Source organism: Antedon bifida, chromosome 3, assembly GCF_963402885.1.
Source record: "Antedon bifida chromosome 3, ecAntBifi1.1, whole genome shotgun sequence".
Taxonomy (NCBI): Eukaryota; Metazoa; Echinodermata; class Crinoidea; order Comatulida; family Antedonidae; genus Antedon; species Antedon bifida.
Window position 1 is genome coordinate 24,619,222 of NC_136228.1, and position 17,639 is coordinate 24,636,860.

At 35.1% G+C, this 17,639-nt stretch overlaps 1 protein-coding gene across 1 annotated transcript in view; it reads right to left on the minus strand.

Annotated features, from left to right (window-relative positions):
- Nucleotides 1-17,639, minus strand: part of LOC144838042 (putative GPI-anchor transamidase) — a 98,874-nt gene that overhangs the window by 53,618 nt on the left and 27,617 nt on the right. Inside the window, exons 3-4 of the mRNA XM_078693398.1 lie at nt 15,188-15,338; nt 5,593-5,669 (exon numbers count right to left, since the gene is read on the minus strand). Of these exons, the coding sequence (XP_078549524.1) occupies nt 5,593-5,669; nt 15,188-15,338 (228 nt within the window). The remainder of the gene's footprint in view (nt 1-5,592; nt 5,670-15,187; nt 15,339-17,639) is intronic.

Consider the following 17,639-nt stretch of genomic DNA (forward strand, 5'->3'; position numbering starts at 1 on the left):
TATCGACACATTCAGTATCAAATGGCGATATTTCTGTATTTTTTCAATCAATTGTTTGCTTGCGAGTATTATATAAGGTATGGTTTAAAGATCTTTGGCTATGTTCGGCTTCGGGATGTTATACCACACTTGGGCCTAGGCTAGGCTAGGCTATAAGGGTCGTCGGTTTCGTGTTATGGGTCGTCCAATTCTAGGTCGTCCAATTCGAGGTCGCCCGGGTCGTTGGAGTCGTCCAATTCGAGGTCGTCGCTTTCTACACACCCTTTCTTGTTACAACCGCTAATGTAGAAACGCCTGCTAATGTAGAAACGCCAGCTAATGTCGAAACAACCGCTAATAACAATCCACCGCTAATGTAGTAAAACCTCCAGCTAATGTAGAGCGGTGGTCACTTATGCAGGGTCCTCACCACGTCGGTCGGCCCCGTCCGGCACTCAGAATTTCCGACCGGCACAAACAGGCTCCCGACCGGCACAAATTATTAGATCTAAGACCTAGCCTAGGCCTAGACAAAATACCTTGTCCTTAACCTTAAAAAAGCCAAATCTGTGCTATTATCTAACATAACAAAACAATAGCCTTTCAGTTCACCCCTTTGTCTCGCAAACAAATAAAACGTTGAACAATACAATACAAAGCCGTGGTGTTTATGGCCGATCGGGCACACCACGTACATAGTGGCTTGACGCAAATACAGTACTGGCAAATAGCCAATAGTACACGTGCATGAAGTGTTTGTGTCGACCGATCTCTTGATGAATGCGAAATTAAATAATTAGAAAATAAATAATAAAATTATGCTATATTTATCATTTCATTGCATGCACATTATAGTGTAGGCTGGTATGTCGTTTATATGAATGTCGTGTATATTTTTTGTTAAAAGCAAACTTTGACTTTATTTCATATCTTGATAATATAAGGAATGAAAAAAAATATGTTGCCATTTTTTCAAAAGACATTTAAAGGACCAAATTCAAGATGGCCGCCAACATTCAAATAACCCTATTAAAAATCAGAATATCACCAATAATACAAAATATGAATATGGAACAAGTCCGTTTTGATGGTATTACTGTACCCATTATACAATCTTAACTATGTAAAGCGATAATCTGTCGGCCATCTTGGATTTCAAAATGGCCGCCACTAAAAATTAAATTCTTTAAATAATTTTTTTTAAATATGTGTGCATAAATTGTTGTTTGTACACAATGTTCTAAAATTGTCACTTCTCACAGGATTGTCTAAATATAAGGCTGTCTAAAGTTGTCAATGTTCTTTATATAACAGATATATAATACCCCACTATGACTCTTAAATTAAATAATCGTTCAAAGTATGGAACAACTTACCAATTTATATCAAATATTCAACAACAATTACGTCTAACTAGAGGGTGAGCTCGCTTCGCTCGCTCCCCTCTAGGAAGTGTAAACGATGGTTCTCGGAATGATAATGACTCGGGTAAAAAGGTTTTAGAAGGACGTCCTCCTTGTACGTTTTCTGTCGGTTACCATTATTGAAAATGCTTGACATTCGAAAAACTAAACCTACTCTGTTTTACAGTGTCTTAAATGATTAATAACATTTTAAAGTATAGTGTTTATTGTTTGGTAGGGCCCTTATAGGGCGGAGGTGGGGGAGGCAGAGTTCATTTGAGGGAGATGCTTATTCGAGGGATTTTTTTAGTTTTAATAATATCGTAACATTTATAATCAAATAAAATCCTCTAATAGATATGAAAAGTGGTAAAAAATAATAACAAATGCTTGGTAAATTGTAGTTAACAGTGTGATGAATTCTATTACAAATAGTATATACAATATCGTGGGTATAAATGTGGATGGGCGTTTATTAGATAGTTGGGTAGGTGGGTGAAGGCGATTATTATTCAAAGTGATATTTTATTGGGTAGGCGTTTATTCAAATAAATTAAAATACCATCATAATACATTATTTAATTTAAACATCTTTTGAAACTAACGAAGATGTTTTAAATGGCTTGCAATATGGGCCCTAATGGGACACAGATAGCCTACAGTTATTCCTGCCAGCTTACTCAATAAAACTTGGCTATCGGGATTTTATTTTTTAACTAATGTACCTTCACACGCGCGGTCCGATCCGAAAATAAACAAAAAACTAAAATGGCTATAGCCACTAACGACCAACTTAACTGAAACCAGGTAGTTGCAAGGTGAACCTGTAAACTCATCATGAACCCGGAAATTACTTTGACCGCGTACAATTGAAATTGAGTTGAAAATCTACCGATAAAATTAGAAATTTTGTTTTAAAACTCTTTATAATATATTCCTAATATAGAAATATGGAACAATATTGTAATAGTGAAAAACTGTTTTACATTTCGCGGTACATCTGAGATAGTTCAGGTAGGTATCCAAGGCAGAGATTTGTTCCAAAGTTTTTCTATTGTGCTCGCCTGAATTAACCATAATTTAAAAAAGATTCTAAATTACAGATCTCATTTCTTTTCATGAAACTGAAACTTGACAGGAGACAGTACCACAATATAAAACAAGTGCATTTATACCTTATTGTGAAATCCTGTATAAATATGATGTTAAATAATAAATGCGTTATTGGTATGTAATTCAATGTCTGAACCTTCAGGGCCATAGTCACTAGTATGATTGGTAAGTTTTCATTCTGTCAACTTTTGGCAGAAGCTTCAGGGAAATACAGATACAGCTCATTCGCCAAATTATTCATAGGCAGCATTAACTCCTACTTCTCATCTCAACCGATTTCATTAGATATGTAACCCCTACAGATAGACCACCATTATACACTGGTTTGATGAGTGCACATGGTTGTGGTATAAAAACTCATGTACTAGAGAAAGACAAGAATGCCTGATGATGACTCTTGCCCGAGATGAGTGGAGGTGGACAGAGATGACATCAAGAAGCAATTATTATGTCGACCCGGTGAACTATATGGCTTTTGGACATGTAGCATTGTGAAAATAGTGTTGAGGCCAGTGCTTTTGTTGAAACTGAACTTGTATTACCTATACAACCAGTGACACAAATATCTTAAATTGAAAACATCTCTAAGACAGAAGCACACTAATTCTGGTTTCTCTCTACAACTTGCTTCTACAAATGCAGACAGAGAAAGAGATTCTAAGTGAAGTATCATTGTGTTTAAAAGAGGCTGATCATAAAGATATTAACTTGAATACAGAGAGTCAACGAAATCTAAGATGTGGTTAAACTATATCCCTATATATGTCCGAGACACAAGAAACGATATCTGACCACATGGAAAGTACGCATGCTTTTATCAAATATTTCTTCGCTCCTGACCACCTGAACTACGACCGGTTACTTTCGCTGTATCAATTTCAACAGATTACTGAAACAAATTACAGATATTGGAGTTTATGAGAGGAAATGTATGTGTGGGACTTGCTGTATTTACATCAATTGATCAGGTTCATTGAGTGTGGTATCATTGGAACAACACAAATTAATGATTTCATCAGAGCTGGCAAATTAAATCTAGTTGATGAGTTTAAAAGCCAACATTTAAAGAGAGATAATATCCCGATTAATAAAGAATGCTGCAATTCGCACAAAGGTGTTTGTTGGCCATGGCATGATGAAATTGGACAGAAAATGTTTGAGGCATTGGTAAAAGTCTTGTAAGGCAAACTGTCTATATGGGATCCTAAGAAAAAGACGAATATGGCAAAAAATATATATGACGGTGAATACAGGTGACAAACTTATCAAAGTAAAACAGGACTCCTATAGAGATTATTTGACGGTGAAATGAGGTATTGCAGTACTTTTGCCAATTTGTTTCTGAACAAGCTTGTTGGGATCGCAAATCCGTCTGTGGAAGTTTGATGGATACAGTAGTAAAAAACGAAGGAAGGTTAACTTACTGTATCGCATTCAAGATTAGAAATATTTCATTGAAGGCCTTTGGCAGAGTTAGTTGTCATTTAACTGAAGAAGTTTATGAGATGTTTTAATATGAAGAAGTGTAGGCCTACTGTCAGTACTATAGACCTCCTGATGGTCAACATTTTGTGTTAATCACCATGTTGTTGTCATAAGCATATCGTTTTGTGTATATCAATCTAATTTTATTTAACTTACACACGTTTTAATAAGAAATTTAACCCATTTTTTAAAAATGGCGGCCATTTTGAAATTCAAAATGTTAGAATACTAATGAATATAGGTTTATAATAATTCTTATATAGCAGAGAACCCATATGAACTTAAAATATTATTCATAATGGGTGTTACTTTGTCCAATATGGCACATTTATTGGATATTTTACGTATTGGCGGCCATCTTGGATTTGACACCCTTAAGCTTTTTTAAAAAAATGGCAACATATTTTTTTTATTACTTTACATCCTAAAGACACTAAATCAGCTGGAATTTTGCTTTTAACAAAAAAATGACACGAAATTACATAGTGGCCTACATTATTAGTTATTATTAGTATATTATTAAAGTTGTTTCCAGTTAGTTACTGCCGGCACTCTAAATTGTCAGAGGAGACGGCATTCTCTTGCCGACCTAGAAACTCCTTCAAGCCTCCTAGCAACAACATGGTACATTAAGGGATCGTATCATTGAGACTTTAACAGGCATATTCACCACCATGTGGTGTTTAGTTAACAAACCATGGAATTAAGATGATCCCTGAATTCACTCAACCATTGCATCATGCACTGTCATGTGTGAGCTGCATGCTTTCTATCCGAGCTGGCTGTGGGCACAGGGCGAGACCTGTGTAGGGGAATACCCTGTTATGTCAAGCAAACAACTATGCTCTGTGTACGGCTAGCTCCATAACCACGATTTCAGCTTCAGCAAATTCTATTTGATAACTGCTGAACCAGGGAGATTACATCTCCCTGGTTCAGCAGTTATCAAATAGAATTTATCTTGTAAATGTTAGTGTTAGGTTGTTATATTTTATTTTAGTTAATTTTGCTTTGCTTTTTGCATAACATATAGCTAGGTAGGGAGGCTAGGCCTAGGTTAGCAAGCTAGCTAGACACTAGAAAATGCAACATTACATAAATACATACTAGGCCTAGTCTATTGAAAAATAAAAACAAGACAAAAATTTGTTAATCAATTTTATATTGGGGGGGGGGGGGGAGACTGAAGTCGTAACCCACCCCCCCCCCCCCCAGATTTAATCGCCGACCGGCACTCCTTGCATGCTGGTGAGAACCCTGCTTATGAGATGGCCGCTTGTTGAAATTTGGTCTGTTACGAGAGGTGGATAGATTAATTGATAAGTAAAGAGAAAGGTGGTGGTCCTTTAAAAGAGGTGGACACTTAAGAGAGTTGGTCGCTTTCGAGAGGTGGTCGATTATGAGAAGCGGTCCCTTAACAGAGATGCTGGTCGTTCAATAGAGGTGGTCGCTAACGAGGGTGGTTTCTTACGATGTACGGTCTGTTTTAGGGAGGTGGTCATTTACGAGATGTCCCCTTTTTGAAAGTCGGTCGCTTTCAAAAAATTGAACAGCTGGTCTAGCCAGAAGTGAACAGAAAATTCATTAAAAAATGGTTTCACTAGATACAAACCTCATAACCTCTGTAATCAACTTCAATGTCATCACCATAAACGTTTAGAAATTGCTTAGCATTGTTGAAAACGGCAGCTAAAAATAACAGTAATTATAAAAAATGATAATATAAATCAATACTACAGTACCAGTATTTCTCGTGGTTTACATAAAAAAACAAATATTTAATAAAAGAGTTTTTATATGACTTTATGACAAAAACAATGCTAAATTAAAAGTGATGGCCCAGATGAATTACACATTGTGGTGTTGTGTTAAAGGACAACTTTACTGAGAACCATATTTTGACAACGTATTAGGGATGCACGAGATTTACGATATCGCTGCGCGCGATCGCCGTACAGCCGTCGTGGTGACGTCATGTGTGCATAGCAAAAGCTACCTCTTGAGTTTTCACTGTTTCTCAACATAGAGATAGGTACCCGTCACTTTAATTGCTATTTGACCTGTATTCTGCATAAATTTGCCAAAATGTTCAGTCGGTTATTTTGAAGAAACACTTCATTTTCCAGATGGGCAAAAGAAAGAATAAAAAAAATTCAACATTATTAAAATTGAGAAAATGGTTGTTCATATGACACATATGGAACTTACTAAACATGTATTGATCCCCCTCCCCCACATCCAAAAAAAGCATGAAAAATGAAGATTAATTAAAGCAGACTTTAATGTTATTTTGTAGTTTTAATAAACTTCCGTAGAAAAAAAAAATGTTTTCACATAAAATGACAAAATAAATGGTGAAATTCAACCAAAACCCCATTGGCTGGCAGCCAATTTTGACAATTTTTTGCTTTAAATTACAGTTTTTTTCAGGTAAATTTTTTTCAGAATTTTTTTTTTCAGGGGGACAATGCATTAACACGAAGGAAACAAATACATAGTATCTTTCTAAGGCAACAAACAACTTTTAATTATCAATTACACTTGTTTCTATGCTTTAAATTCAAGATGGCGGTCAATATTATTGTTCAAACTCAGCCTATTTAGTGGCTACAATTACAGCAAATTTGTTGTCATCAAGGTGGTGGATTCTTAATCACAATATCCATGGCATTCCCATGGAACCCTAAGAAGTTCACACTTATCACAATAAAAGCAATCAGTTAATGTGTCGTGAGTCGAACAAATACGTCAAAGGAATAGACCAAAGACTGGATACCGTTTAGACGTACGTTTATTGGAACACAACTTCAAAACTTGTGAATATGTAGCAGAACAAAAAGATAATTAATAGTGAAAAAAGCACCCCTGTCATGCTCCACTACAAGCAGGCCCGTAGCCAGAATGCATCAGAGGGGAGTTTTCTTGACACAAAGTATTTTGCGAGGTCCAGGGGCCGAAGGCACCTGGAAGCTTTGGCTCTCAGAGCAACTTCGGCTTACAGAGACATTTTTTACCTACTAAAATCTGAGTTATGCAGAGAAATTATATAGTACACTACAGTGTAGTCAGTCGCATGCACTTGCATAAGTAAGACGTCCGCTGAATAGCTCCTGGTCTTAATTATGCCGGACACACGTGCCACTGCTAAGCAGAGCGGTACTGAACAGGATTTTGAACAGTTTGTTCACTCTTCCCTAACAACCTTGCTTAAAGGCCAACAGGAACTAACGGATTCTATCAATCATAACGCCGAAAGAATAGATGCCCTGGATGGAAGTAAAACAGTCAGTAATGAATACTTTCAAGTCTTTCACTGAAACTTCTATTACCGAGTTGAAAAGAAATCTACTAAGCATGCAGTCGGAATTAAACAAAGGTGAGCGGTTTTCCCGTAGAAACAATATCCATATAGTGGGTATTAAAGCCCACGATAGAGAGAATTGTATTGAAATTGCTGAACACTTCATTAGCTCGTACTTTAAGCCGACTACTCCTATCAAGATTGAACGAGCTCACCGTGATGGGAGAGGTTTTGAAAACAAACCGCCACATATTTTAGTTAAATTCCTCTCTTATGTCGACAAAGTAGATATTATGAAACGTAAAAATGCAGTACTCAAAGGCGAGGAATACATCATAGACGACTTAATTCGTATAGACCGAATGGAGAAGAAGAAATGGCGTACCGAAGTGAAACACCTGTATGATCAAGGGACAAAGCTAAAATTCGCAGCTGGCAAATGGAGAATGGCAAATGGAACTGCATATTCTTTCAATCAATGAAAAATAAAGGGACTCGCTACATTATCCATGTCATTAGTATTATTCCACTCTTAGATACTGACTGGACTGAACTATATTGTACTACCTTTGAGTCCAATCATGCCTATAACATATTTAGTAACAAATTCACCTCCATATTTAACTCGCACATAATTAAAACCAAAATTAAACGTAATTTGCGCAAAGAAAGAAAGCCCTGGTTAACAAGGGGTATCATTAAATCGATAGATACTAGAAACAAACTCTACACTAAATATTTTAAATCTTTTTTTTTTGTCTTGTGTGAGTTCTTCTCACGTTTATTTAAATTCTCATTGATGAATATATTATATACATATAAATACATTTGTGATAATTAAAAATATTTTAAATCTAACAACAATCTTGATAAAGAAAAATATACAACATACAGAAACAAATTAACAAACTTGATTCGGTTTTCCACCAAACAATATTATTCTTACACTTTTAACACTTTTTCTAACAACATAGGCAAAACCTGGCAAACAATAAATAGAACCTTAGGAAAAAATTCTAAGCCCAATTTACCTTCCTATTTCATTCATAATAACATTAAGATTACGGATCCTTCTACCATAGCAGATACATTCAATCATTACTTATACTAATGTTGGATTCAACCTTGCTCAATCAATTAGAAGTTCTATCGGAAGCCCGAATTGTATGCATTTTATAAATAACTCCCCTCAATCGTCCTTCTTTTTACAACCAGTTCAGGAACATGAAATTATTTCACTAATTAGTCGGCTAAAAGACAAAAAAAGTCCTGGCCCTGATGGATTCTCCAACAGAGTCCTGAAATACATTGTGAATTCTATTTCCAAACCACTTACCCACATTTTCAATATATCCTTTCAGACTGGCATCTTCCCTCACCCTCTTCAAATTGCTAAAGTAATTCCTATTTTCAAGAAAGATGATCCCCACCACTTAAACAACTATAGACCAATTTCCCTTTTATCCTCTTTTTCCAAAATTCTTGAGCGCCTTATCTATAACAGACTTACTATTTACTTTGACAAACATAACATTTTATTTGATAACCAATATGGATTTCGAAAAAATTACAACACTAATTTAGCACTTGTTGACCTTTGTGACAGAGTGTTTAGTTCTCTAAACAAAAATGAGTTTACAGTTGGCGTCTTCCTTGATTTGAGTAAGGCGTTTGACACTATAGACCATGACATCCTCTTAGCTAAATTGTGCAAGTATGGTGTCCGTGGCCTTCCGCTACAATTGATTAAAAGTTACTTGTCTAGCCGTCAACAATTTACAACATTCTCTTCTTTTGACTCTACTTATTCCAATATTATTTGTGGTGTGCCTCAAGGCTTTGCAAAAGGGTGTACCAAGTTTGCAGAAGGTACCAGAAGCACCACCCTTACGTAGAAGTGATCGTGTTAATAGTCGTCCACCGGATCGATTGGATTATAAATAAATGTATCAATAATTAATGTTTATTTTGCAGATATCATGTTGACAAGTTTTATTTTTCAAACCATCCTATAATAATGTTTGAACATGCGAATGTGATCTAAGAATAATGTATGAATATCCCTTTGCAAAAAAGCTGTATACGAACGTATACGATTTACATACGTTTCGTATACGAAGTCCATTTCGTATACGAAATGTATACGCCAATTCGGAAGTTCCTGCCCGCATAACAAACATATACGAACCGTATACGATCATTTATAAACAATTTTCTAATTATACGATCCGTATACGATACGACGCGTGTATACAAACTGCATCATATTACCAAGCGAAAAGGGACTGTCCCTCTTTTTACAAGACGACGATAGCATATAGCAAGTCAAGATGGCAGGAGCATCTTGACTTCAGTAATTAGTGTACAATTTGTTTGTTTTTTTTTCAGTCGGTATATGTACATTAAATTCCCTATGATGATTTAGTTCATATTTTTCGCTAATGAAAAAAATTGGTGCTGTATTTTACAAGACGTTATTTTTCTATCAAGCATAAAAACCCACCCAGGCTGTTCCGTCTTGTTTATCCCCTCTGCTATTTCTTTACCTTTGGTACGTTCCATTAATAAGTGAATCATACAAAATGTGCTGTTATTAATTTGAAGGTGCTTTAATTAATAATAATGTACTTGGAAATAAATAAATAAATTTTAAATTGGGCCCGCAGTATATTAAATTTAAAACGAGTAAGTAAAATCCATAAATTACGATGTAATAAAAATGTAGAATACATGTGGCTCCCTATTATATATATGGAATGATCCAAATAAATTCGCCCAAAACGTGCCTGTGTTGTGTGTGCTGCATGCATGCATCACATGGATGGATCAGATTTCATTCATTTTCAATCATGTGTTGTTGTCCAACAGGATTTTTTTGCTACGGGTTTTAACTCGCCATAAAAAAAAAAAAATGGGATGTAGGCCTAGTTACAGTGGGCCAAAGTAGATAGTAAATTCGATGACTTCTAGCTAGCTAGGCTATAGGCATATTGTAATTGTATAGATCGAACATGCAGTAACTAGCTACTGCAGCAGCTCTAGTAAACTAAGAGTAACTAGGCCTGGGAAAAATACGCCAAGGAAAAGAGTCTGTGGTACACTCATTGTGAAAATAAGCTAACTAGCTTTCCCCTATATATTAGATTTGGTTATATTGTATTATTTTAATAACCTACTCTAGCTAGTAGTAAATCAACAACGGTGAAATGGAAATACGATGTATTATGGATATCATCGTTGCAAAGTTAGGGGGTGCCAACAAAACATTCAACAGCCAAAAATACGAAAAAAGAAGCTCCGACGTTTTAAAGCATTGTACTATTTTAGGCATCAGAACTAATTGCTGTAAATTTCCTAGAGTTGTCACTGATGAATACAATTTAACATAACCTACATGTAACTTAAAAAATCCAAATGATAAATTGTACGCGAACGTAGTAAAACCAGGTAAATGTTAAATACTTATTTTACATCTCCCTGGTAAACGCTGATAGGCCAAGCGGTATTTAATTATATTTTTATTTAATTCAAAAATTTAAAAAAAATCGTTGATATAAATATGTGAACCTTTGTAACTTTTTGTTGTATATGCGCGGGCGCGAGATACTTAATAAGATAGGCTTTATTCATATCATATGTTGGAGTGGTAAACAACTATGAGCCTAGTTGCGAGGATACCGCCTCGTAACTACGTATTGACGTTTTACTATTGTATGTAATAAATTGTGTACAATATTATTAGTAGCTAATAGTTTTTTTGTGCCCCTCTGTACACACGGCTGCTGGATATTTGTTTATCATTTTAATGAATGTAGTACGAGTCTAACTCCAAATAACGATATAACTAGAACACATTTTGAGAATTCAAAGTTTTGATCTTTTTCAAGAATCTGATAAACATGACTCATCTTTTTACATAATATACAGCATCAGCATGTACAATCTAATTTAATTCAAATAAACTGTTACAAATAAACAATTATGAATGAAATAGTTGGAGTATTGTTGGGTCCATGGGAAATCAACAATGTTTAGTAGACTTATTTAATTTGTTATTTACAGTTGAGGGTGGTTATTTTTTAAAGACATGTTTTATGATTTCTTAATCACCAAGCAGAAATACCGCTGAGATAAATGAAAGCAATTCAATCTGTTCGCTTAACCGGGAAAAAATTGAAATTCGATATAATTGTATTTACTATAACCACTAATTTAGTTTTTTAATTTTTTTATACGGAAGTGATCAACTTCATATTCAAAATCCGATTGTATTCATCGTTAAATAATAATTATTATTATTATATAATGTTAATGTACATATCAACACATCCCACTTCTGTTTTGAATCATGGTTTTCCTCTTCGGCATTATTTGCCAAATTATTGTTACTCCATCTCCATGCTATACTACAACACATGTCGCGGAATAATATCGCTTAACATAAACGATGTAATTTGACCACCCAAAGCTCGCATGTGGTGTGACGAATTGAGAAGCGACGTACCCGATGATATGCATGATTGGCCACCAGAGAGCCGAGTCGACCACGAGTTGCAACTGTAGGCAACCAAGCAACGCTCGGTCGTCGTCGGCGGCTGAACTTACTGACCTCTGTCATATTTTATAAAGGAAAACTGCAAACATCGTGAAAATGGCCCCTTGTCTTGTTCTCCGTCCTTTCTAGGCCTACCTAGTAGTAGTATACCTGTTTAGCGTATTTTATTGACTTGCGAAAAACGTTGTTTGAATTTTATCGGTAGCCTAGGCTATCTAATAAATAGAAATAAATATGGTCTTATGTCCTAGCTCCTACTATACGAATAATACTACTAGACTAGTGGCTGGTGCTAGCTAGGCCAGAGAGCCAGCCTACGTACGTATTTGTTGTAATGACAATTTAAATGTTTTATTTAGCTCTATTCTACTCATTACTACTATTATAATTTATAAAATGGCCTAGTTTGTTCGTATATGATTCGTATACGTCCCGTATACGATATTCTTATCATGAATAAACAACGTATACGTTACGTATGCTAAACGTATACGACGCCAACTCTTTGTGGAGCAACAGAGTGGAAATAATGTAAACAGTGAAATCGTATACGATCCGTATACGTCGTATACGTTTTCAGTGTATACGGATCGTATACGGCTTTTTTGCAAAGGGATATGAATGTGATCTAAGAAACAATTTATGTTTAAAGAAAAGTATTATTATTTATTATGAGAAATGTGATATATTGTGTCTAATTTACTCTCGATAGTGATTTAAAAAAAAAAAAAAGAAACTTTAGAAATTTATTTTGTAAGAAAAGGGAAGATGTCACATATGTTCTGTTAATATGCTAATTATATTTGTTTGTTATTTGCTAATTATGCAAACTACGTTACGCTCGGTGAATTAATAAAACAGTTGAATAAAAAGAACCGTGTTGACGAGTCACACTTACTATAGTAGATGCCTTGTCAAAGGTTTTCATGACTTATTCATTAGTAAATAAAACCACTTTTTGTCCCTGGTGAATTGAGTGTGCCAAATGAGGTTGCAAATCTCTAGAAATCCACTCAACAATATAAGGCTATGTTCAGACCCATGGCGTTAGACCGTTTTAGCGTACAACGTTACCAGCAACGGAAGTGCGTCATTCAGGTTGTTTCTAGTTGCAATGCATATTCATGTTCTCTTACCCACGTGTTTTCATCATTATTTCCACTGTAAATAGGCCTAGATCTCAGTCCTACAATTATGACAAAATTTGCCGTAAATAAAACATACCTCAGCATTTATTTCAGAAAAATATAGTAAAGCCAAATTTCTGTTTCTATTGTTTTTATTTTGTAGTAAAAAACATTTTCCCCAGGCTCTTGTGTTACGAAAATAAAGCAGGCCTCCTAATTAATGATGAAGAAAAAATTGATTGTGATTAGTCTATCCAGTCCAGTCAGTCGAAAATAACCCTTAACTTGTTAATAAAAAAACACAGCTCCCCCTTGTTTGTTTACTGAATTTTTTAGGAGTTAGGGGATTTTCAGCATTAAACTTGTCCAGTCTAGTCTGCCTTGTATAATAATACTGTATTATATTATGAATGAGTGACTTGATGTCCCACGCTAGTTTTGAATGAAATGCGTGAATGGCTCTAGCTAGGCCTATTAAAGCGGACGGGATCGTAGTTCTTATGTTTAAATACAAGGTGCATTTATTAAATGTAATTTGTTAGAAAATATATGGTAATCAGTTGATAGTAGTTTGTAGCCTTTGTAACAGTTGTATTTGTAGTCTAGTTAGGCCTTATTTATTCTGGTCTTTTTGTTGTTGAAATCCATCTCACACATTGACGATACAAGATGTCAGCCTAGGTCAAACCTTGTTTCGCCTAGGCCTTATAAGACTTCAATGTCACTCACCATCGCGCAGCGGTTGAATGTTTTAAATTGGGTAAGCCCAAGAGGTGCGAAAGCGCAGTATGTGTATGCAGTGATGTGTGTTTAGCTAAATCCTTGTTAGACACGCACAAGGAAAGTTTATTAAGAAGGGTAAAATATGAAACTACATTAAATAGGCAGCGTCTAAAATGCATAACGCATATATGTTTGATTTCGATAAGACGTCGTTTATCGAAGACACTATGTTTCTTTTTAATCTGAAAAGTACACCCCTATCGAAAAATAGCCAATCCCAGTAAATACCCGACTGTTGCCGTAGGTTTGTGCAGTGTAACGCCTGTCTCTCCATGCAGTCTAAATCATGTTCAGTCTGCTATCTTCATCATATTGAAATAACAAAGAGACGCCTGGTACAACAAGACAAGTTGATGAAAAATGGAGCTTGAATTAAACAACTTGATAATGAACAAAATAGCTTTAGTTGGACTTTATGCTTTTGCCACAATGATGATTTGATTATTTATTTTATCATTGTCATTGCCAAAATGGCTAAAGCAGCTGTTTTATTTTTCGCCAATCTGGAAACTTTTTCGCCCATGGCAACTTGGCGATCGGCCAGTGCGAGCCCAGAATAAAAACATTTAGGTTTCAGGATTATATCTAAAAATATTTTAATTTAATCATCCCAGGCGAATTTCAACAATGAATTAGAGGCACGATGTGACCTAGTTAAACGTCTTCTAATATAGTAAGAACTAGACTATATAGGCGTTCAATTGAATGTCTAAAGGATGTCGATAGAAAATGAGTAGCTACATGATCGCACCATATTTCGTTCTAGTTTTTCAATAAACGCATGTATTTTTCGCGCTCAACTACACTCCTAGTTTATCGGCCATTGCATCTGAATATTGTTTTAACCTGCGAGGTCAAAACTTCGACCTAAAATAAATCCAGAAAGGTCAAAGGGTGTCACCCAGAATCCAAAATGTTTGGACCGTGTTTTAAAAAAATGTTGTAAACTTGGCATAAACATGTGGATTATCCTAATAAAGTGATTCATGAATTGAAACTTAGGAATTTAGCATTTTTTATTCTATCTGGTTGGTCAACAAGTTTCAAAATCTTTTTAGTTTGTACGAATAAATAATAATAATAAAGATTTAGGCATAGCCTCATACCAAGCTTTAAAAAGTAATTTTTACGTAAAGTACGTCTTGATAAATGGCGGATGTACAAAGAAGTAATCATACAAAACGACGGACAATGTGCTGCTCAGTCGAACATTCAATGTGGCGGAGCAACATGCCAAATAAACGCATCCAAACGGTGGTCCCCCAAACGGTTAGCCAAAAGTGTAATAAGGACGTTGTCGTAATACAATAGCAAACGTGTCCGAACATGTTCTTGTCGTTTGTAATAATTTACAGAAGGTGCCTTAATCACCTTAGTAGTCAAATAAGCATTGGAGTAAAAAATAGGGCTGCATTCTTCACTTATCATTTACTGTCCTTACCTGGTCTAGGATTGCGAGCATTGCAAGCCATATCATCTGCTAGCATGAGAATGATATGGCTATCAGGAATTCCTAAACGTTTCACACTACGATATACAGACAAAGCATTAGCTACATGCCGGTAGTTGAACCAAAATCGAGATGTGCATACCTATAATTAATAATACATAAAAGTCTTAATTAAAAAATTAACAATATCATCTACTGTAACTTTGTATAGTTTTGAACATAATGCTTTCTTAATTATTGAAAATAAAATGTGATTGTGGAAAACAGAATGACAGAAGAAACCTAAATTCTTTTTCATTATCTATGAATTTCTAAATATTTCTTAAAGGGGGATTCTGGGTTTAAAATTGCTTTTAAATATCGTTTATTTATTAAATAAAAAATATTATAACAATATAGACATGTCAGAATGAAGAAGTAATAACGAGAAATTAAAAAAATTAAATTTCATATACATTTTGGGGTAAATTCATGGAAAGTCTGTTTTTCAGCAGCTTAGGGAAGCTCATTAATATTCATGAGATATTCACAAAGTCACGTCATCAGTGGATTCCAAACTCGCGACGTCATGTACGTTGTGTTTGTCAACTAATTTACATCTCTCTCCCCCTGTCAAACGACGACCACCCGATCATTGTGAAATACATTTTTTTGTAGATTTTCTAAGTATAGGCCTAAAGTGTAATAATAACAGTAGTAGCATATATTTATTTGACATTTAATGAAATACAAAATTTAGTACAGATTACGGAGTCATAAATTATATACTATTTTTATACCTCGAATAGTACAGGTCGTATTATCGGCTTCACATACTTCTACTAGGCTAGGCCTAGCCTAAATCATTTTTTTTTCATGGGTGAGAGCCATTCTGACTAGGGATTCCATGCCACGATGGCTACGTTAAAACATTGGGGCCCATCATGGGCCTAGCTAGCCTACTACTAAACGATTGGCCCATAAATAACAAAATAAAAAATCCTATCAACCAAACTCCTAAACAATCTAAACCTAAAACATTCTACAAAATCGGCTGTAAATATTGAGGCAAAACAAGGTCCGATCGCCGTCCGCACGTATGGTGTCCCGATCGTCTAAGTAGGCCTAAAATAGGCCTAGTTTACTCTCCAAAAAAGCCGATACTGCATCAAGCAAGTAGACCAGGTACAGTAGTAGGAAGGAGCCCTAGCCGATCCGGCCCAGTTAAAAAGCGAGCTAGCTAGTGTAGTAGACCCTATGCGAATTGATACTACCAAGCCTTTTACTATAGGCTACACTTGTTAAAATTAGCAATACTTATGTTTACAAATATTCCAACTCTCTCATTCGAGCTATATTATCTATACCATTCCGGTATGTCGAGTCGACCTTCAATCAAATACTGTACATCGTTCATGTTGTGATTATAGACGGGGTATACTCGACCCGACCAGTTTGGTATTGTATACTGTATCTGCTTATCACGTGACGATGCCAGGCATGGGGCGAGAGAGCACGTGTATCGTCGTCTCGCTCTCCTCGCTCAGCAGGAATGTATACGTTACGCTTCATTGATTTTGAAGGCTTTCCCTAAGTCAGTGCGAAAATCGGCAAACGTAAAGTGCAAACATATCTAATTTTTCACTGTTTTGATGAATTTTCATAGAAAATTGACTTTATAAATGGGAAGACCGACTAAAATTACATCTGATAAGTATAATTTTACAAAAGTAATTGATATGGTTAATGATAACGAGTCGTCGGAAGATTGACCATTTCACGAATTTCCTATTCTGTAACACAGTGTCATATCGCCGTAGCTGCACTTGTAATCTGGCCTCATTTCACAGCCTTCGTTCTGCTTCACTGGGCGCTTATATAAATTGAAACTTTTACCGTTCAAGAGACAAACAAATATATTTTACATTTTTTACTATTCATTTTAAACCCGGAACCTCCCTTTAATCTTATATTACCAACAAAATGAAATATTACATATAAATTATAAAACAAATTATAAATCATAAATTACACAATAATAAATCAAATTATTTGGAAGATGCATATTAATATTCGTTCTAATGGAAAATTTTGTCCAAAAATGGCCGGAAGTATGATTTTTGGCATTTTTTACCTTTGACCTATATATGATATAACTCTGTAACAGTTGGACAAACTTTAAATAGGGCTCAAATTAATCTGAAGGTATATGTTTTTATTCAGTCTAATAAGAACTTTTTCAAGAAAATTACCTAAAATCTTTTTATTGACCTTTGACCTGTACTGGTAGTACACATTCCTATAATCTCAAAATCTATTGGCCGTAAAAGGTTTTTATTGACATTTTTCGAAAAGTTTACATTTAAATGTTGTATAATAACAACATTTTATAAAAATGTAAAAAAATTCTATTTATGATCACTAACTTTGTAATTTATTAACATCACTAGCATTTGTTAATTAT